The sequence below is a fragment of the Pleuronectes platessa genome, chromosome 10 (genome assembly GCF_947347685.1).
Source record: "Pleuronectes platessa chromosome 10, fPlePla1.1, whole genome shotgun sequence".
Taxonomy (NCBI): Eukaryota; Metazoa; Chordata; class Actinopteri; order Pleuronectiformes; family Pleuronectidae; genus Pleuronectes; species Pleuronectes platessa.
This window is the reverse complement of record NC_070635.1, coordinates 23,700,456-23,721,932: the sequence shown is the minus strand read 5'-3', so window position 1 is coordinate 23,721,932 and position 21,477 is coordinate 23,700,456. Positions and strand designations below refer to the sequence as shown.

At 41.1% G+C, this 21,477-nt stretch overlaps 1 protein-coding gene across 6 annotated transcripts in view; it reads left to right on the top strand.

Annotated features, from left to right (window-relative positions):
* LOC128448984 (plectin) overlaps window positions 1–21,477 on the top strand; it is a 115,916-nt gene that overhangs the window by 14,873 nt on the left and 79,566 nt on the right. For 2 of the 6 annotated variants that reach the window (XM_053431926.1, XM_053431924.1), the window contains exon 1: window positions 5,907–6,212. The exons of 2 other annotated variants lie outside the window; for them this stretch is intronic. In XM_053431926.1, the coding sequence (XP_053287901.1) occupies window positions 6,167–6,212 (46 nt within the window). In that variant the 5' untranslated portion in view covers window positions 5,907–6,166. Of the gene's footprint in view, window positions 1–5,906; window positions 6,213–16,154; window positions 16,293–21,477 lie in introns of those variants that run through there. 2 more of the 6 variants (XM_053431925.1, XM_053431927.1) reach the window with 2 other exon arrangements.

Sequence of the window (21,477 nt, the reverse complement as noted above, 5' to 3'; positions counted from 1 at the left end):
GGAGAGGTCGCCGAATTTTGCAGAACTTACAACATGCAAACACCATTCACACCCATGGTCAATTTGACTTTACAATTAACCTAATGGCTTCTGCATGTCTTTTGACCATGGGAGGAACCAGAGTACCCGGAGAAAACCCCCAATGGGAAGAGGAGAACCAGTTCCTCCGCCAAACTGACAGAAGGCAAGTTTAACTTCGCCCTGAAGTCGAGTCAGTCAATCTGATATGATGTACCACCAGTCTTTTTCTAAGCTGCATGGTTAACGGTAATGATGTTTGCTAATGATTAGTAGTGTTGGAGCCTCATCATTTGCCAATCCAATGGACATCATCCAACCCAACTGTGAAGAAAAATACTGACATGGTCTTTCTGCCCTCAGTAAATTCTCCCCGTCCACAATACTCCACATTCCTGATTGACACGCTCTGATCTGTTGCATTCAGTCAATTGGCTCAACAGCTTCATCACCGGCTAACACAGACAGTCTCTCGCTCAGTTCTCCTGCTGACGCTGCTTGAGGCTCTAAGCTGGTGCATTGGGCCGGAGATTTGAAAGGCTGGGTGACCTCAGACAGAAGGAATGTTTTGTCTGGATGTCGGTAACAGGGCTACCAGTCTGATGCAGACTGAGCAAATAGGATGTGAGAAACCTAGTATCGAAAAGCAGAGTTTTGATAGTTTTGTGAAGAGCAATGACACATCACAGCGAAATAAGGTGGTGAAGGTGGATTTATCCTATTCTCCCTGTGTCTGTATGGCCTACCCCGGCTTCTGACCACTGTCCAAAGACATGCAGATTGGGGTTAGGTTAATTGGAGAGTCAAAATTGTCCTTAGACACGAATGTGAGAGTGAATTGTTGTTTGTCTCTGTAAGTCAGCCCTGTGATACACTAGCGACATGTCAAGGGTGTCCCCTGTCTCTCACCCAATGTCACTTGGGATTGGCCTCTGATCCCCCTGTGACCCTCAAGAGGATAATCGGTACAGATAGTGGAAGGATGGATAGGCTCGTCAGAGTAGCAAGGAAACAAGGCTATGTATCTCATAGTGTAAATTGAGCGCAGGTCAATGGGGGAATGAGGAGGGTGGACATGCGGCAACCTGAGAGTTTGTGAACGCACGCACAGGGAAAGTAACCAATCTAACCAACATGAGATTACATCGGCGAGAGCTTATAAATTTAAATTTCTGTAAATTTTCCATTGATTGCCCACCTCTATTTTACAAATACTGTTTGTAAAATAATCTACACTTGTCTATTTCATCAGGTCAAAATATTTGTAGGGTCTCTAAACCATATTGTCATCAGTATACCTCCAACACAGCACTTCAGAAAACATTAAATTTGTGCAACTTTTCACATAAAGTAAGCATTTTATTCATCCATCTGAGATATTGGGTTAAAGTTGGGGTATACCCTGGTCAGGTTGCTGGTATATCACAGGGCAATGCAGAGAAGCCAATCTGCATCTCTGTTGGTCGTGGGACCTTTAACATATGCAGTAACTCATAGTTGCCTGCAAACCTGTTTCAAGCCTCCACCTGTGTGAAGAAAAAAATAAGGCGCTGAAGATTTGTGTTCTTTTCTATGGTAGTACTTATTTCTTTGGTAAATTATGGCATGTTTGCTCATTATTTATTCCAATAGTTGGACTGTAAACGCCACATACTTACTCACCTTCTCACTGACACTGCTAAAAAAGGCAGTAAAGGGAAGGACGGGCAGGATTCTAGCATGATAGCTATTCTAGCTTGCGTGTCCAGCAGTGATAAACTCATCAGTGATGCAGTGAAAGATGACTTTGACTGTTATTGGGAGGTTAAGGGAAGATTCCTTTTGCAGACTTTAATGTAGAAACCTCAGCAATTTACTGTCTGCTCATAAACCCTTGTGTAGATTGGCAGGATCCTGCTATAAGACTCTGCTGGACTTACAAAATGCACAGAAGCAAACAAGTCTAGCTCCGGCTGGGGGTAGCATGACAAAGGCCCTGCTTCTCATAACTGTCATTCGTCCCAAGACCCATTTAAACGCAGCTCGTGGCTGATTCATCCGCATAACCTTGAACAGCTGAAGAGTCAGTGTTTGACAGTGTAAGCTGTTTGTTGCAGTGTGTAACCATATGAGCAGCTGCAGGTCTGTTAAATGTTTGAAAGGGATACCAGCGGAAAATGTCTGCACGTTCCAAATGTTAGGTGCAGGTCAGAAGTTAAATTAGGACAATATATAATATTCTGCTGCATGTGTTGCCATATATGTTTATGGCCATGTTACCATGTTACCTTACCCCTTTAAGCAATTTACATTACATTACATTTCATTTAGCTGACGCTTTTATCCAAAGCGACTTACAATAAGTGCATCAACCCCGAGGGTACAAACCCAGAACAACAAGAATCAAGAAAGTATAATAATAAAAAAAAAGAAGCAAAACTAGAAAGCGCTATAAGTAAGTGCCATATATGTGCCACTAAATTGCTAGTTTTCAACTTTTTTAGTCAAGGTATAGTCGGAAGAGGTGTGTTTTTAGTTTGCGGCTGAAGATGTGTAAACTTTCTGATGTCCAGATGTCGATGGGGAGCTCATTCCACCATTTAGGAGCCAGGACAGCAAACAGTCGGGATTTTGATGAGTGTTTAGCTCGCAGTGAGGGAGCAACAAGCCGATTGGCTGAAGCAGAGTTGAGTGAACGGGCTGGGGCGTAACGTTTGACCATGTCCTGAATGTAGACTGGATCTGATCCGTTCACAACACAGTACGCAAGTACCAATGTTTTGAAACGGATGCGGGTAGCCACTGGTAACCAGTGAAGGGAGCGGAGTAGTGTGAGTGAAAGCGATGACAGTACTCTAGTCTATCTAATGAATCTGCATCAAATGACGACAATATGTAGAAATAGCATCAAAACCTGCCACCCAACCTGAATTTGGCTCCACATCAGATACAGCTTACTCACAGGTTTTTTAGTGCTTGCAGCAATTAAGTCTCTCTATTAGATTTCCATTCCTCCATTTACTCCTGCAATTAGAGGCGTTATCTGTGATTGCATGTGCAGCTACAGGCCATCTTTTAAGTTGTGTGGTGTTTGCAAATCTGCCACAGCACGACAGAAATGGTTAATTACTGAGAGAATAAACTGGAGGCTTGTCCGCAACACACACTGCTCATTTCCTGATCTGATAAGAGACCTGATAAGTCTTTAATTTATATTTAGAACAAACACGCTGTAGCTTAACAGTCCACAGTTCTTATCAATTGTGTTGCTAACAGTACTTACAGAGAGGTAATGTTGAGCCTTATGTAGCATGTCAAGAGCATAAAAATGTGATTATGCAGTTTTCATCCAGGTCATTTAATATAATTGAAACAAATTATCAGGTCATTCCTGCATTCCTAAATTTTTTACAATTTTGAATTCATTGATAACAATAGTTATTGTTGTTTTTTCCATAGTTTTAAATTTCATTGTTTAAGTTTTTGTTTATGCTGTAGTATATGTTGTTAATTCATATATTTGGTTTCTATTTAACGCATAATTTAGTTATTTCTGCTCATCTTCAAAGCACAGAGGCAACAACGGTCATATTGATGAGTGTTGAAAGTGCTGCTGATTCTTAATAACAAATTTAGTATAAACATCCCTTTACTCCATTGTATGGTTAGAAAGTGTCGCTAATGGAACATCTCAAAGTGACAAGGAATGGAAAGCGAAAGATGGGCGCACATCCAGTTGGCCACGGATGTCAGACATAGCGAGCTGCAACAAAACTTAACACACACAAAAACAGTCCTCAGGGTGAACTCAGAGACGGCTGCTGCATCTACTTCCAAAAGCTTTTCATCGAAACCTCATTCTCAAAAGCACACACGGCTTACAGTACACACACAAACACACACACACACACAAACATACAAACACACACACGATTGAATTGCAGAACAGTTAGACTTCCATTTTGCCTGCTGCCAAAAAAGTGTCAGTTGTTTCCCCCAGACGTCCTTCATTATTTACAAGAGGCCATTCGAGCGCTGAATCAAATAATAGCTCTGCTGTAAGACTCCCTGCTGTCTGAGCCGAGACGGTGGCTAACAGATTATTAGTGGAAACATTGATTTGCCATCATGTATTGTGTTCCACTTTGATTTGGTACAGTTTAATTCATTTCCTGTGGCTTTACTGCAGCCTGTGCTTCAAGGTAGAAGCAGGGCTTCCATGGTGATGATGAGGAATGAGGTGAATGTTCACCATTTAATTCTGCTAGACACTCAGTACAAAGGAAGTAATTTATTTACTATGGACAGCTTGGAATTTGCTCAATAGAGGCAATGATTAGTGGAGTTTGTCTCAGTTTCAAAAGCTTGTCAGAGGATTTTAAGAAAAACATGCTTTGACTGCTTTACATCGGGGTGAAGAAGCTGCAGGTAGGTACTCTCAGCTGAGGTTATTTTAAGATGTTTGCTATAGTTCTACATCTTTCATGTTCCTATGTCTTCCTCAGCATCGTGATCGTGAACAGTGCCCCTCAGCTCATCTGATTCAGCATATGTTGGATCATTGTTTTTATCTTGGGCAAGCTACTTTGGTTTAATCATCCTTCCTTCCAGCCCCAGCTACTCACAGAAAAAAATCTATAGTAAACAAACTGTATACTAGCAGCACCAGATGGCTGACAGGCAGAGTTAGCAATTGACAGATGCACATAGTGGAGCAGTTTTCAGATAATGAACCAGATATTTCCCTTGCAGAAGGTGGAGAACAAAACAAGGCAAGAAGTGTTGCGACTATTTAACTTAAATTCTAACAATGGGTGATAAAACGTCAATCCTGTGTTAATAAATCATTTCCTCTTCCCCCGGAAGGGACCAGGAAATTAACCAGGTAATGCAGGTTTAACTAAACATTTAAATCAACACAAGTTGGAACGTTCATATAAACTGCGTCATCATATGATGTCACACGAGGATGGGTCATCCTTGAGATCATGGACAAACTACATATTTATTTATGTAAATACTGTTTGTTGTTTTTCTGCTGATGTAAAGTTACATATTACTTGGACAGAATATTATTACTAAATTATTTATGTATATGTGCAGTAATACAAGGAAATGGTTGTGCACTAAATTAGGTTTTCAATGAATTGCCCTATGTCTCTTTGCACCATAATCTTTACATGCATAGGACTGACTATAATTTTTAGCATCATTAAAAAAAAAATGCTGGATATCTTTTGTATTATAGCTGCAATGCTTGTTTTATCTTCTATTGCTGTGACTAAAGATATCATTGTGATTATATGGTCATATCTTCACAGCTGGTAAACAGGTTATTAGCATTAAGCAAGTTTGGTTAGGACTTAGAGAGACAGAGAGATAGTTGTTGTATCTCTCCAAATGTTTGTGGTCGGTCTGTTTGAGCAGGAGGCGTATCCTGGAAAAGAATAGCAGGGTGTGGTCTGATTGAACACACACACGCATGCGCACGAACACACACACACTCTATAAGGTCTATGCCCTAGGTCAATGCTTAAAATGCTCTGCGCAAATATATAAGTATAAGTGCACGCGCACACACACACACACACACACACACACACACACACAGTCTCTTTTCCGCTGTCTTTTGCTCAACTAATCAATAAATCGTGCCTCCACCCACTACTTTTTTTTCAACTGTATCTTCTACAAACTACTTCATAATTGACAGCTAATCCACTCTTACTCTCTGTTGTGATTGGCTGGTTTGTGGACGAGGAAGGTTGCTATTTGACTCACTAACAGACTGAGAATCCTGTTTTTCTGTGAAAGAGGAGGTGGAGGAAGAATAGGAGGGGAGAAGGGAGGAGCTTTGCACTGAGTAAATTCCGGCCCACAAAATGTTTGTGTGTTTAGTTGTGTGACAGACCGTGTTTCACAGTGTGTCACCGTAAGTGTGTGTGTGTGTGTTTGTACACATGGTGTATGACGGGGACCAAAACAGAGCAGCAGCATCCTGCTCAGCAGACCAGCAGTGACAGGATGAAAGTTCACACACAGGGATCAGCTCAGCGAGAGCATCAGCTCTGTCATCAGCTGTGCAAGACAGGAAGGACACTTCTGAATCCTCATCAATATTTACAGCATTCACTCACATCATTCTTCACAAGGAGGCCAGAAAGACCCAATGGACAGCTGCAGGTCAATCCAACAAGAGATAACTTCTCTGAAAGGTATTTCATTCCTGGTTTTAATTCACAGAAATACAGAGTTGTGTTTGGATTCACATGAAAACAACTCAGGCTGGAAACTAAAGATTGAGGGTGGATATTACATTTTGTTATAGTGTCTCTGAGGGAAGGCAGGCAGGGAGGGGTGTCTGACTCTGCTATTGTTTGAGAAGCAGCGGAAGCTTCAGATAACCCAGCTTCTATTTCAAAATGAGACATTTTTAAAGCGTAAAGCCTCTGTAGACAAAAGCAGAGAGAGAGAGGGTGCTCCTCTCATCTACATGCTGGATTTCTCTCCCCTACCTCTGAGCTGTTGCCAAAGAACATTGTGTCACTGTCTGTCACCAGAGACGAATACTGAGCAGGACTGAAACTCCCACTTTTTGACTGATCTGTGCTCCGACCTCATATTTGCCATGCAAACCCTCAATGCAAAGCTGAACATCAGCTGGCTTCAGCTCTAGTTAGTGGTGAAATAAAGGGCAGCTCTACTGTGTCTGTGTGTGTTAGAGAGTGTGCGTGTGTGTGCACGTGTGTGACAGGTGGTTTGAATTGCAGCACAAAGTTTTCGCATTAAATAGGGGAAAAGATGGAATGACTGACAACAAAGATGTCACACATTATTTTCACTGTTGTATATCTCTGCATGCTCCTATAGTTGCATGTCCTCAGCATGTGACCCGTCAGGTTTGACATCTCAGAAAAAGTTATGCACACGTGCCGTTGCTGTTTCTGTTGTCAGACTCTCGATGAGTGACCTGTCTCTAACTGGAGGCAGCTTTAAACTGATTGTAATGATGGCCATTGTTACTAAACAGTGTTAGTAAAGTCGAATAGGTGTAACTGGTATGTGCTGGTCGCATATTTCTCAGCAGCCTCTAAACAAGCAGACAGTCGTGTGTGTGTGTGTGTATACATTCCAAGATTACACAACTCTAGACAATTGTGCAATATTTGCAGACCCATATAGAGAGTATCGGAGGCAACTTTTACAAGCTCTGCAGGAAGATAAAAAAAACACAAAAAAACACCTTAGCATTGGAGTAAAAATATAATACAGCCCCACAAGACTCACAAATGAAATCACCAAAAAGGTCCAAGTCAAGACGAAATGTGATCTTGTGGTGAGATGATGCCACTCCCCAACCTTATAGGGTGGGGACGGGTGGTGGTTGGGTAGAATGATGGCGTAGGCCTGTGGTGGTCACATTGATTTTCTTGACAAATGAACACCACGCTGACTTAGCACTCAGACCCCAGCCATCCAGCACCCACTTGTTTTTCCCAGGAAATTAGCTCATACTTGATTTAGAATCACATGATTAATCATAGTGGCAGAAGCTGGGTGGTATTTATGATCAGAACGTTAGAAATGATCACATGAATCTAACGTTTCAGGTTTATCAGTGTCACAGCGTGAACCTTCCCATAATTACAGCTGTGTCACTGTCTGCGTTAGGGTTTTTCTATAGACGTGTGTGTGTGTGTGTGAGTCTTAACACAGTCCCACTAATAGGAAACAATTTATTGGATCTCACCACACTGTGAAAGTCAGACAAGGACTTTGAGCGACATATGTATTTAGCATCTCAGAGTTTAATTCTCACCCATCAGATCTTTTACATTTTATTGTCATCGGTTTATGCATGTATGCGTTACAGGCCAATTCATGGACAGTCACATGAAGGCATCGAGACTTACACTCCATTTCCTCCATTTCCTCCCTGAATTAATTTCATTCTCCCTTTCACTCCTTGAGGGAAGCCATTGAAAACCCCACAGGCCCTCCTCTGTTTTAGGTCCTAACAGATATCCACAGACAGCTCCTGTTTGCAGTGGGAGCATTCATCTGTCACACTGCACCTGATCTGTGAAAAATATGGTTTAACAGACAGCTTTTGTGGAGATGAGGATTGGAGACCCTGTCTGTTTCCTCAGTCAAGTGGAGTTGATGTCGATGTTTCAGAAATCCTCTAATGTTGCTCAAGAAGAGGTGATGAATTAAATCCCATAATACATGTCCTGTAACCTCTGGGTTAAAGATATCAGTTGAGCAGAAAGTGCAGATATTTAATGATATATGTAATTTGGTAAAAGTGAAGATACCCCCAAATAAACTTCTTCATTCAGAGGATTACAAAATGTGAAAAAAGTTCTTAAGCACAGTAAATTAAATTAATTAAATAATTTTCATTATGCAGGAAATGCTCTTAGATTTTTTTAAATGTGTCTCTGCTGCATTTATTTGGAAAAGAAAGGAAATTCTCTGTACACATTTGTCAGCCTGCAGAAACACCACAGCATGAGAGAACACCTAAAATTAGTTTTTCAAATATAATGAGCACCATGACAGAGTTCAGCGGCTCCCTCCTCTTCCTTTATCCATTCCTGAAAACAATAACAGATTTTTTTCTGTGTGCGGTAATGGGTTTCCTTTCCCCACTGTCAGTCATGGGGGCTGCACACTCATTCAGCACACATACACACACACACAGCTCCCCAATCAGAGTAACAGGGAATTCCCTGACCTGTGATTGGAGGAGTTATGGCTCACAAAGGCCCTTTGCTTGTCTTCCTGCCTTCACTTCCCCTGTTTCTGTGCCACCGTATGCCTGTTTCCCACTTAAAGAGCACTCCTACGTACACTCGGCTTCCTTCTCGTCATACCCTGCTGTACCTCTGTTTCCTGACCAGGAGAATCCATGGCAAAGGTGACACACTGTGCTATTTATCAACTCTGGAGTGATGCAAGTTAAACAGAGGACAGGTAGTCCAGGTTTTTGCATAATCAGTAAATGTCAACCACATTGCATTTGGATGTTTTCCAACCAAAACAATCTTGTGCCCGTTCACCTCAAACCATTGAAAGAAGAATTGAGATGTTTGCTGGGATTTCCCACAACATCCTGACATTGATGCTGTTTATGTCTCACGATTAAACTGAAAATGAAAAGTCATATGGAATATGGTAGACGATAGAAGACATTATGTTCCGGTAATCACATGTTGCCGTGTCAACATTTACAGGTCACTCTTTGAAGTGTCTGTCTGCGCTGCCGTCATGGTGCATTCATGTGAATGATGAGCAGTGCCAGTGACAAACTGGCTGCCCCCATTATCACCAGTTTGCTGATTACAGGGGGAACACTGTTTGCATTCAGGACAGTTTGAGGCCTGCGTTGGCTGCCAGAAATAAGGAGGCGCCACAGTTTGGGATACTGAAGAATGCGTTACTCATTTTTACAGCAGAGTGAGAGGTACTACCTGCTGGCTGTGTGTTTGCTTTGCAATGTGGCACCTCACAGGGCTGTGGGCGGTGTGTCTGTGCATGAGAGGGAGAGACAAGCCTGTGGAAATATGTGGAACCATTACTGAACTAAACACAGGCCTATGTACTTGTGTGTGTTATGTTAGAGAGGACTCTCATGTGAATGTACAAAATCATGTCATTGCACCGGGCAGTTATTTTCCATCCAGTCATCAAGTTCTGCTCGTCATTGGGCACGAGACAGTGAAATACCGTTGGAATGAGATCTCTTAGGTTTGGACAACAGTCTCATTTTCATATAACCTATCCTGATTCAAGATGACCATGATTCACAAGAGCTGCAAGGCACAATAAAAATAGATTCTTACCTACGCCAAAGAGTTTACGTTTTCTTCTGCATTTGTCTGTTAGGTAATACGATTATTCAAGAACTACTGGACAGATTGAGATAGGGCACTGTGCAAAATTTTCATTGATTACTCAGACAATAAATTATGGATCTTGATGAAAATAAGCAGGATTGTTTAGGAGACTGATATTTATGAGTGTCTAAAATTTGGTGGAGATCCGAAACAGCTGGTGAAGACATGAATGATGTGTAAGGCTGATCTGCTCATCTATTACTTTGTTTTCAGCCTTAATTAACATCATAAATCATTTACTCTCACTTACTTTCAGATGTGTTGACAGAACAGTGCTCTCTTCCTCTAGCACCACACCAACTGAAGCATTAACATAAAAGTGTGGTGTGAGGATCTCTAGATGTTGCCAATATTCTCCTCACTGATTTTGTATGTTTATAGAAACAGTCTCTTAACAAAGTGAATGCTGTGGAAATTCAATAGCCTGCAGACTTTCAATGAAATCCATAGCAACTTTTTATAACTTTATTATTTTACTGTATTTCCTTGCTCCTTCAGTTTTAGGGCCAGTGGTATCCAGTGGTATCTAGTAGTCTGTGAATGACACCATTCCCAGGTACTGTTGGGACATGTACTGCTCGGCTCACTCTCTTGACTGTTCCTTGTAAGTGCTCCTATGTTGGATCCATGTCTCGCATCTTGGATTTCACTGAAACAACTGAGGAAAGAAAAAGCACAAAGACAGGAAGGGAAAAAATAGCAGGAGGCTTTTGAAGACTCGGGGAGCTGGGTGCCTTAACGGAAAATGTTGCCTTAACGGTGTTAAGGCATTAAACCTGTGTTGCAGTGCTGCCACATTCATTTGGATCACGATGAATGTTGGCTTGTTGAGTATTGCAGTAATGCAACTGTGATCTGAGACAGCAGGCTGTGAAAAAAGGCCAAAAAAGGCAACAAACGGCCAGAAAAAAGCAGCATGAAAGGAATAAGATGAGAATCATGACTCGAGTTACAAGAGGACAAGATTCAAATTTGGGAGGACAGTTTATGAGTCTCTGCAGCTTTGCAAAGAACATCTCCTTGTGGACTCTTGAGCTTGAACTTGAAGTTGAAGGAATGATCGGCAGCAGGGCCCTTGAACTTGGAGTGTGTAGTCCTCTTATAGGTCGGCCGTGTGTGCTTTTCTCCAGTCTGCATTCATGGGAAAATCAAACCCATTTACATTTTCCCATGTCCCAGATTTGGTTTCTTAAATGAGATGTTGAATCAGAAAGTCTCATTGACTAATCCTCAGAGGCAGTCACTTCTGTCTTGGGTTTATTTATTTGGATGTCTTTATCAAAAAGGATGAACGATGACTACAAATGATTTGAAGTATAATAGGCCACTTAAGAGACCAAATACAAATGACTCATTCATTCTGACCACACGCTGATTGTTGGCTACTTAGGAATAACAAGTTAAAGGGATAGTTCAAAGAAAAACAGAAACAAAACATAACATGCCTGCACACTGCCCCTTTGGTGTAATTCGGGTGTCCATAAGTTAGAACACAGAGATGTGCTACAGGGGCGGCTGTAGCTGAGGGGGTAGAGTGGTCGTCCACCAACCTGAAGGTCGGCAGTTCGATCCCCAGTCTGACCCATCTGTATGCCGAGGTGTCCCTGGGTAAGATGCTGAACCCTGAATGGCCCCCATAGAATAACAAAGTGCTGCGAATAGATGCACTGTATGAATGTATGTGTGAATGGGTGAATGGAAAACTGTACTGTAAAGCGCTTTGAGTGGTCATCAAGACTAGAAAAGCGCTATATAAATACAAAACCATTTACATGTGGATGGGTTAATACAAAATAATGCCTTGTGCTGGCGACAGCCAGTGGCATTATGTTTTCGATTTACCGTCCGTCACGTATATGTCCATCCTGTGTATGTCCGTGCCGTCCTTCCATCCTTCCCATTCTCCTGATCACATTATCTCAAGAATGCTTTGCTGTAATTTATTGAATTAGTTACAAACACTCAGATTGAAGGATGAACTATAGATTTTGGTGGTAAAAGGTCACAGTGACCTTATATGAGTCTGGAAAATACGTTCCATGTTTTCAGAAATAGCAGTGGTTGGCGGAGGCTTACTAATGTTTTGTGTTATTTCTAGGTTTTTTCCCTGTTACTGGTGTGATGAGCATAAAAGACCAGCACCCAGACACAAAAACTTTCTTTGAACCCTGATAGTTTAGACTTTCATTGATTTATTTAGTGGATTTTAACTTGTGTAAATGTTTGTTATGTTTTAAATCAGAACCAGGAAAGGGTTCTTTGCTCTGATGTGCAGAAGGTCATTGAATCAACTCAATGAGTTTTACTTGACAATTTGAATAAATGAATGTGCACAGGTTTCAGACAGTGAACTTTCCACAGGCATGTAGGACTGTTTGCAGTTTAGCTCTTTAACAGAATCAGAAGTGATCGACTCTTCAGTGAAGTGAGGAAATGCTGAATTTAATTAGACCAAATACAACAACTCGAAAAAAACTGACATCAAACTAACTGGGATCTTTTGTGTAAAAGGCTCAGTATCTAAACTAAAACCAATGCTCACTATCACCAGTTATGAAGTGGATTTTCTCCCCCATGTATTCAATTTTTTTCCCTATATGCGGAAAATTAAATACTTTGAGGAAACTATGGTGTCACATCCAAATTTGTCAACTTTATCTCAATATAAAGGAAGGCAGGCTTTGCAGTAATCAAGTCGTGCAGAGATCAAGGGTTTTAATTTTCAGGTCGTTAAAAGAGAGGAAGGGACTTAACATATAACATCTGATTCATCAGCATTTATCTACCTCCTTTAACACCAGTCATCAGTGTGATTTGAGTTGCTATCACTTTCTCTTTATTTTAATGTGACCAGTCTGACATTAGATGTTTGCAATGTTTCGTTTTAAGATGGAAAATTTTGATTTTCACAGGAGGGGTTTTTGATTATCATCAAACGAATGAGGTGTGTGTGTGTGCTTCTGTGTGGTCTGAGGTTATTGTTTCCATGTCCATTCTTTCCAAACATTTCTTTGTATTTAACCATGTTGGAATTCTAACACATTCATCAGCTATGTATAATGTGTCAATCAATTAATCAAATTTTATTTGTATAGCCCACAAATCAAAATTCGTCATAGGGCTTTAACAAGGTGTGACATCCTCTGTCCTTAACCCCCAGCAAGAGTAAGGAAAAACCCTTTTAACAGGGTAAAAATACGTAGAAACCTCAGAGAGAGCCACTTGTGAGGATCCCTCACATGTGGCTCTCTCTGAGGTTTCTACGTCAGGCTTGTTACAGCTGTGGTTTATCAGCGCTGAATCCAGAATCTCTCTGAGACATTAAACTGTATATTTAACCTGTTTCATTTTCTGCTAAAGTGTTATTCTGACGTTGGAACATCAGCGCTTTGTCACAGACACATCTGGTTCCACGCCCCTCTCCACAATGCCTTTAAGCAATTTGTTCACAATTCAGGACATTCCTTATCCCTGCATCCCTGCTGGAAAATGCATCATGGGTAGTTTCCCCTCTCTGTTGTTGAACTATTTTTGGTGAGAGTGACGCCCAGGGGAAAGACCTCACATTAAAGTAGGAGCAGCTTGGACTTCACTTAGTGTCTCCCTCATGGAAAACGTGACCAAACAGAAGTCAAGGAGCCAAGTGGCTCGTATTGACTTTGCGGTCGAAGGTGAAAATCTGGGTGTCAGCTTGTGGCTTTGGGTGCAGAGTGTCCATCAGGTTCACATAGGCAGTGGGGGGTGTGGATGATTGTTTTTATTTATCAAAACTTCAAGTGGTAGCCTAGGAGGCTCAATACCAAGTTTCTTAAACCTGTAAGAACTATATTTGTTCGGCCACTTGGGGGCAGCAACGCAAGCTAACGGTGACATTAGTGTCAGTAGAGACATTGAAAGAACAGGTTGAGAATAAAGAGAGAACAGTTCAATGTAATTGGGAATTAAAAGATCTGATGGAAAACATTTGGAGCTCGGACTCTTCATTTTCAGCCTGGCTCTAGGGACGTGCTTACAAGTTAATGGACCTGACACACATTTACCTGTTATACTGTACAGCAGGGGTCTTCAACGTTTTTCTGGCCAAGGACCCCAAAACTGGGCAAGAGATGGAGCAGGGACCCCCTACTATATATATATATATACACAGTATAAAATTGTGTTTTATATTAAACTGGGCCTGGTGCCTTGTATAAACATAGCTACCCTGTTATGCAATCAATACTAAGCTTATCAAATATTACAAGGGTTCATTTATTCATGTTTTTAATTTAAACATGTGAAAGGTACAGGGTGGCCATGCCACTGCCATTTATAAACATACATCTTGCCATTTATAAACATACTGAGCTATTAAAGTAATTCACAGATTCATGTTTTTATTTTAAACATGCATGTAGAAGAGACAGTGAATCCTCAAGCCATCTGTGGATGGCACACATACGCCCACATTAGTGAGATCTCGGACCCTGATGGGTAGCACACAACTTATCTAATCTTGGACGGATGGAGGTTGTCAGGCAGAGGGTCATATCAGCCTCACAATATGTTGGATACATGTAAATGTTTATTTAAAGACATTTAAATTTGTGGGGAAAATTGTCTTGAAAATTTGAAAAAAAAAAAAACTTGTCTAATTAACCAAAGATTTTGCGACCCCCCTGCAGGGGTCCGCGGACCCCCTGTTGAAGTGCTCTGCTGTACAGTATTTGAAACATAGATGGAAATGTACTCAAGGTGCTTGCAGTGCCATATACGAAGAATGGAAAATTCCTGAAGTTGCTCACTATGTGAGGAAACATTCAGACAGAAACCAAACAAGATACTCTTGTGCATGGTTTGAGTTTCTGAGGCTAAGCGTCCCAGATTTAAAGATGATCAAAGTTTATAATAGGAAAAAATAGGAAAAATAATCTTGTTGGAGATAAATATCAATATAAGTGATTTTTAAATGATCAATTATCACAGTATTACCTCATGGTGATTCCTTAGTGATATCAACACAGATTCCATCAGATACATATGTGAAAATGAAAACAAAATATCTGACACTATTTAAACAAGACAGATTTTTTTAAAGCAGGATTAGTGGGTTGATCAGACTCAGAGCAGACAAATAAAGGCATCATCATCTTATGATTTCAGTGTCCAGTTTAACTAGGACCTCTCCCTAAACAGCTATTTGACCAGAGTTCACTTGTATCCACTTGTATAATCTTTTTACAGAATATAACTGAGTCTTTATCCTCCGGATCAATTTGCACTTCTCTCCCCAGGGTCCACCTGAAATCTCCAGGTTGGGTTAATGTGTGCTGTGCTGTGCTGTGCTGCAATTTAAGACTATATGTTAATCATTAACCCTTTTTAATGGCGCTCAGTTAAACACCCGCATAGTGGGAGTATTTACACTTCCCACAGGATATAGGATATATATTGACTGTGCATTGTGAGACTTTCAGAAACTTCAATGTCTCCACTTGCACCGATGTGAACATCACAAGCCTGATGATGAATTTCAGAGTTTAATGTGCTGATTACACACATATAGAAAACCTAGATACTGTTTCACCACGCAGACACACCCACCAAATCTTTACAGTAATCCCCAACTCATACATTCTGGTTGTTTCAGCACAAAGACTCGCTCAGAGGACAGATGTGGCCCCAGTCCAGTGCAGCCCTCTGCCTCTGTGGGACTCTCTTAACACTAAAGACTGCTGTCTCTGTTCAATTTGTCACCCAGACTTTTTTTTTTTGTTCTGCAGAACAAGAGACTCTTGGTTCGTTCCTCTGACACGCTCTCACGATACAGTGGACCTTGAACATGTCTTTTTTTCTCTCCCACTTGAAGCTGCATGAAACCCTCGCATCTACCCCCATGAATATTCTAATGTGACTGTAATTATCAAGTATTTTTAATCTCATGTTTCACAGCAGCAAAGACACAACGAGATTTTGCAGGATTGCATTTGATCCGTTCACTCATGTCCTTTGTGTCGGTTCAACTCTACCCTTGTTTGCTTTTGTTGCTGCTCAGAAATTTTAGCTCTTTTTCAAACACTCCAATGCTACACGCACACACACACACACACACACACACACACACACACATATACACACAACACATTAACAGAGGTATTATTATAATGAAGGGCGGCTCTGACCTGTGAAAAAGAAGGAGGGCTGGGGGGGACTCGTACTCGTTGATCTACACAGTGTGACGTGCTTGAAAGAGAGAGAGCAGAGAAGGAACACAGATAGGGAGAGAAAGATCAAGATCCGGCGAGACGCACTGAGATCAAACAAAGAGAGAGAGTTAGTGACCGTGGCCGTTGGGACTTGGTCGGTGGACGTAGCTGTAAATGTTCAGCATGGAGTCCTTCAGCTCGAGCAAAGGTAAGACACGCTCGCTATGCATAACTGAACAGAAGTGCAGCTGAAAAGGAGAGAAAGGGGACAGGTGGCCGAGCTGAGGTAAAGTGATACAGGTGGAGAGCAGACGGTGGGCGGACATTACTGAGGGTGTGACTGCACATGGGTCAAACTCTTCACACGGCAGCAAACACATGATTCAGTATCCACAGGATTCTTTCTGAGTCTGTCAGTGCCTGTCAGGAGACTGAAGTCAGTTGTCAGATTTCAGATTTCAGAGAACACTGTTATACCTTTAACACTGTTATACCTTTAACATTTCTGATTTCACTCAACTACTGCAGCTGATGTTGCAAATCAGAGAGCGTGACTGTTTTATGTTGCAACACTGGATTTACAGGATTTTTTGCTGAACCTCAATTTGGCCTCAGCCTGAAACAGACAAAACTGATTTTCTATTTATATGCTTTTGTTTTCTTTTATGTATTATTTATTTTACAATTGGCATCAAAACGTAAAACCATATATACATTTTGTACTACTGTACTTAAACAAATGCAGGAGTAATATTTGTATATGGATTGTGCATGTATGCTGAATATTCGGGGGGAGCGTTTTGACTTTGATGGGAACAGTAGATAGATGCTTCAGAACCCAATCAATATGTGATATATTGATATTGCTGTATATTGAACACAGCTTTTTCAGTACAGCCATAAAAATGTGTGTTGAAACAGTGTCATGACTGTCCACCATCGTGCTCCCCAGTTCATTACTACAACCAAACAAATATGAGTTGTATAAAGTCAAATAATATCTTCATAATACATATCTGTATTGGCCTAAAAACTTCCTGTACTTGTTGCTTCACATACATTAACTAGTGTTCTGTCTTATAGGGATTATTTTGGTTGTAATTTACAGAATAAATAGAGCCTAATGTGTATTGGAATTTGAAACCGTTAAGTCATCCAGCAGTTATGAAGCTATGCATACATCAAGCTGAATATGTGCACAGCCTGAGGGATGCATCTGAAGGGGATTTCCCTGCTTGGATTTCAGCCATTTCTTGTTGGATGCAGGATCCACAGAAGAATGCAAAGTCTGTGATGAAACAAAACAATTTTTTTTTAGTTTATGAAGTTTATGAAACTTGAAATTAACATTAAATATTTTTCTGTATCTTGACAACATCCTCTTTATGTGTATTTACTTCACTATTTCCTCGACATAATCAAGTAATTAATAGCTAATAAAAAAATGGGGGTCCCCAGACTCCTTGGGGTCTGTGAAAAGTTTGCAGATTCTGGGAACCAGTAACTTTCCTTTATAGCACCTGTAAGAGACTTTGTAGTCATCATTTGTTTCTCATTGAATCAGTGTGTCATCCATATTCTGGAGCCTGTTTGCTTTTCTTGTCTGTACTCGCAGGGAACACAGAACAACATGTTTAAAGCTGCTAATGATTGTGTTCAACATAATAGAGGCGACTGCAGCTTTATTGTCCTTATACCAATCCTCAAAACATGTTATTTTCTTGGAGTTGTCTGGAGTTTGTTTTATTCTTTTCAAGGAGAGGTGACAGTGGAAGCTGTAACTCAACCCACTGTATCAGCAGTTAATGCAAGATTTTACATGAGCGTGGATTATCCACTGGGATCTGTGGGAAACCCAAAACATTGATTCACATATGAATTTACACAGTATACACACACACACAGCCACAGCCTTTATGTTAAGCCTGTGAATTCATTGTAATAGTTCATGTTTAGCATTTACAGTCACAGGTACTGTCAGACCTACAGATGCAGATGCACAGATGATGAGTCAGGGTCACAGGTGTTGGGTTTTTCACCACATACTGAATATAAAGATTGACGTAGATTCCGGGTCCGGAGGGTGAAGCTAATGCTGGAAACCTGTATTCTCTTGAATAACCAGCAGAGGGTGACTGCAAAAATAAGTCAGTTTATATAGGGGAAAGGACGCTGCTTCTAACTTGATAGAACATTAGTAAACTTTTTCTATGTTCTAGATCACTGGTTGGTATGCCTTGGGGCATGATTACTTTGCGATTGACTAGTATGGTCCAGCGGGTGCCAGTCGCAGGTGTGTGTGCAGTGTCCTCGAGCTCTGACTCAAGCTCAACCCTCGCTCCTAAACAAATCGGCAAATTCGAAAATTTTAAACCTATGTTTAGTACCTCATTGTGGTTTTCCACTAAAGTTGTTTTCAGACATGTTCCAGAAAAATGTCTATAGTAAAATTTTCGGAAAGTGTTCACGTGAGTTCACGTGAGAATACAGCAGGTCAACATCCAGTGAGAGAGTGGATGCTTTTGGTGATAAGGGCCAATGCCAGTTCTCAATGTGCTGTAAACCAAAACTTTGATTTCCACAGCAGAATGTATACATCAGGTCCTTCCTCCTGCTTTATCTACCCAGACACCACTGCTCACCTGAACCCTCTGTAAATGCTGCTGCTGGTGTCTAGAATCTCCTGGTGCTTTCTTCATATTTGAAAAGACAACTCAACGAAATGTCAAGACCCAATTTTCCAGACATTTTCTGCAGCCCCCATGTCAAAAAGTCCCGTCTGTGCCAAGTGTCTATTCTGTAGTGGTAGCATGAACCAGGGCTGAACAGAATAAAGTGAAAAAGAGCATCACTCAAAGAACATCAGAAATCAATACTCATTCAGTTACAGACATAACGACTTTACTGTATCTGATGCACTTCCTGTTGTACTGAAAGATACAGTACAGCACCTCTGGTCTCTAAATGCTGCATCACAGATTGATTCATTCTGCAGAGGTGTAACTCTGCAGTAAATGGATACTGACTGTGTTCACTTGGATTTGAGCAGATTTACTGTCTAGTCGTCGCTCACTGTTCCCTAACTTGCCACTTTATGCTCTGTATCAGCAGCCTGAGCAGTATATTACTCTCTGCTCAGTGTGACGCTGCCGAGCTGCTGACTCTCAGTCCAGAGCCCACAGAGGAGGACTTTTTCCCTCACTCAAAGATGCTTTTTTCACTTGTCTCACTCTGGGATTACCGAGAGAAAAGGTTCCCACTGAGCTTCTATCAGGCTGCAGCACGACTCAAAGACCTCCCACAGAGTGAGAAGTGGTGCTGTAATGTGTGTGTCTAAATGCTTGGCTTGTGGAGGTTTGTCTGTCTGGCAGTTAGCAGTGCAACTGACACTGGTGGAAATGTGTTAGGGTTGTTGACAGACGCAGGTTCCAGTCACCAGCTCCTAGTGGGTGGTCAAATATTATATTACAGAGGTGAGTTTGGGCCATGGACCCCTCAGGTCTGTTTGCCGTGTTTAGAGCAGGAATGTCAGTGAATCAGTGAGTGACTCTTACAGTGTTGCTGCTTAATGAAATATTTCTGCAGCAGCAGAAACACATATCTTGATCAATCTGCAGCCTCTGAGTGAAGAAGTGTTGCATCAAATCAATGTGCCATTACTCATGGCTGTCCACTGTGTTTACCATTATTACATCACCTTCAAATTACACCAGACAGCTACAAAACAATAAATCCTCAGAATATCTATCAGAATGGAATGATAGGACCATATACTGAAAATACAGATGGATGACAGGTCTGCACTTCCTCCCACTATCCAGAAATAAAACCAAATTGTTCTGGATACGAACACTGACATTTTGCACATTTGGATCAAGAGTCTGTACTGCATCGATCCGGGTAGAGATGCTGTACTGAGCTCCTGTCAATACACCCGATCAAACAATCGTGAGTCAGTCCATGTCAGGCCGGGCGAAAGGCAGGACTCAGACGCAGAGCGGATGTGTAAGGAGAATGTTTTATTAATCCTCCACACAGAGTAAACTATGATACAAAAACAAAAGTGCTCCAAAGGGAGGAAAAACAAGGCTTCATTACAAAAACAAAAGCGCTCCAAAGGGAGGAAAAACAAGGTTTCATTCAATAAACCTAACTAAGACTAAACACTGAAACAAAAAGGCTACAAAGAATAATCACTCAACTGAGGTAAATCTATAAGTACGAGGCTAAGCAAAAACTTAAACTATGACTCTAGTATCTATGGTTCGGGCTTCAATGACGACAAAAGACGACACACTGGCACAAGACAAAGGGAGACACAGACTATATGAACACATGGGGGAAAAGGGAACAGGTGGACACAATCAGGAATCAGGGGAGACGATCAGACCGGTGACACATGAGGAAGGGCAAGTGACCTGAAACGAGAGGAGAGTTACTTTTCAAAATAAAACCGGAAATGACGAGACAAAAAACACAAAACAAGACATGATCTCACCGCGGTGTGACAGTCCAGCTGTCAATCAGGATGTCTTATTTAAGCATCACTAATTAAAACCAAACTTATTGGAAAAATGATCTCATGCTGTTCATCAGTGTTATAAAAACTACCTTAGCTGACAGAAACAATCTGTTTTTCTGCACATAGATGAAACAAATTGCAGGTGTAGACCCGAATCTAGGTATGGTAGGTAGGTATGAATGCAAATACTCTGCCTCTTGCCCAAAGTCAGCCAATTGGCTACAGCCACCTTGTGTGCCAAAAACAAAAAGCTGTATATATGTGTGTGACAGGAGGTGGACTCTTATACTAACACTGCATGCAGCTATAAGACTGAAATGTTCAGAAAACCTTTTTCAGCAGTTTCAGGGAACTGGCTTTTTCCAGAGCTTTCAACCACAGCTCACAGTCTTCATCAGCACTTTTTTCAGTGAGTGAACTTACTAATCAAACTCCATCCCCTGATGTGTAATGAGATGAGGCTGAAGGCTCTGAAGTAAAGGAACTTGATGAGATGAATCTGTCTAACTACTCTTTCAATATTTTTGAATGCATCATCTATTGTACTTATGTCCGTCCTGTGAAAGGGTTCCCACATTTGTACTTTCTGGGTTTTTTCCCCTGCTGAAAGGGGTTTTGGTAGTTTTTTCTTGAGGGTTAAGGACATATGGGTCTGATAGTAATTATTCTTATGATAAAACTGTCCTCACCAAAGTGGAAGATCATGGAACATGGTGTCGTTTCCTGGGGAGCTAACAGATTTACTGAAAAACTAAAAAGTGGCCTCAAAAGGAAATACACTTCTGTAAATGGTACATTAGAGCTCCCTTTGACACTGAATAGATGGATGTTCCAGGAAGACAGTTTTATGGCTAGAAGACAGACTTTCCTT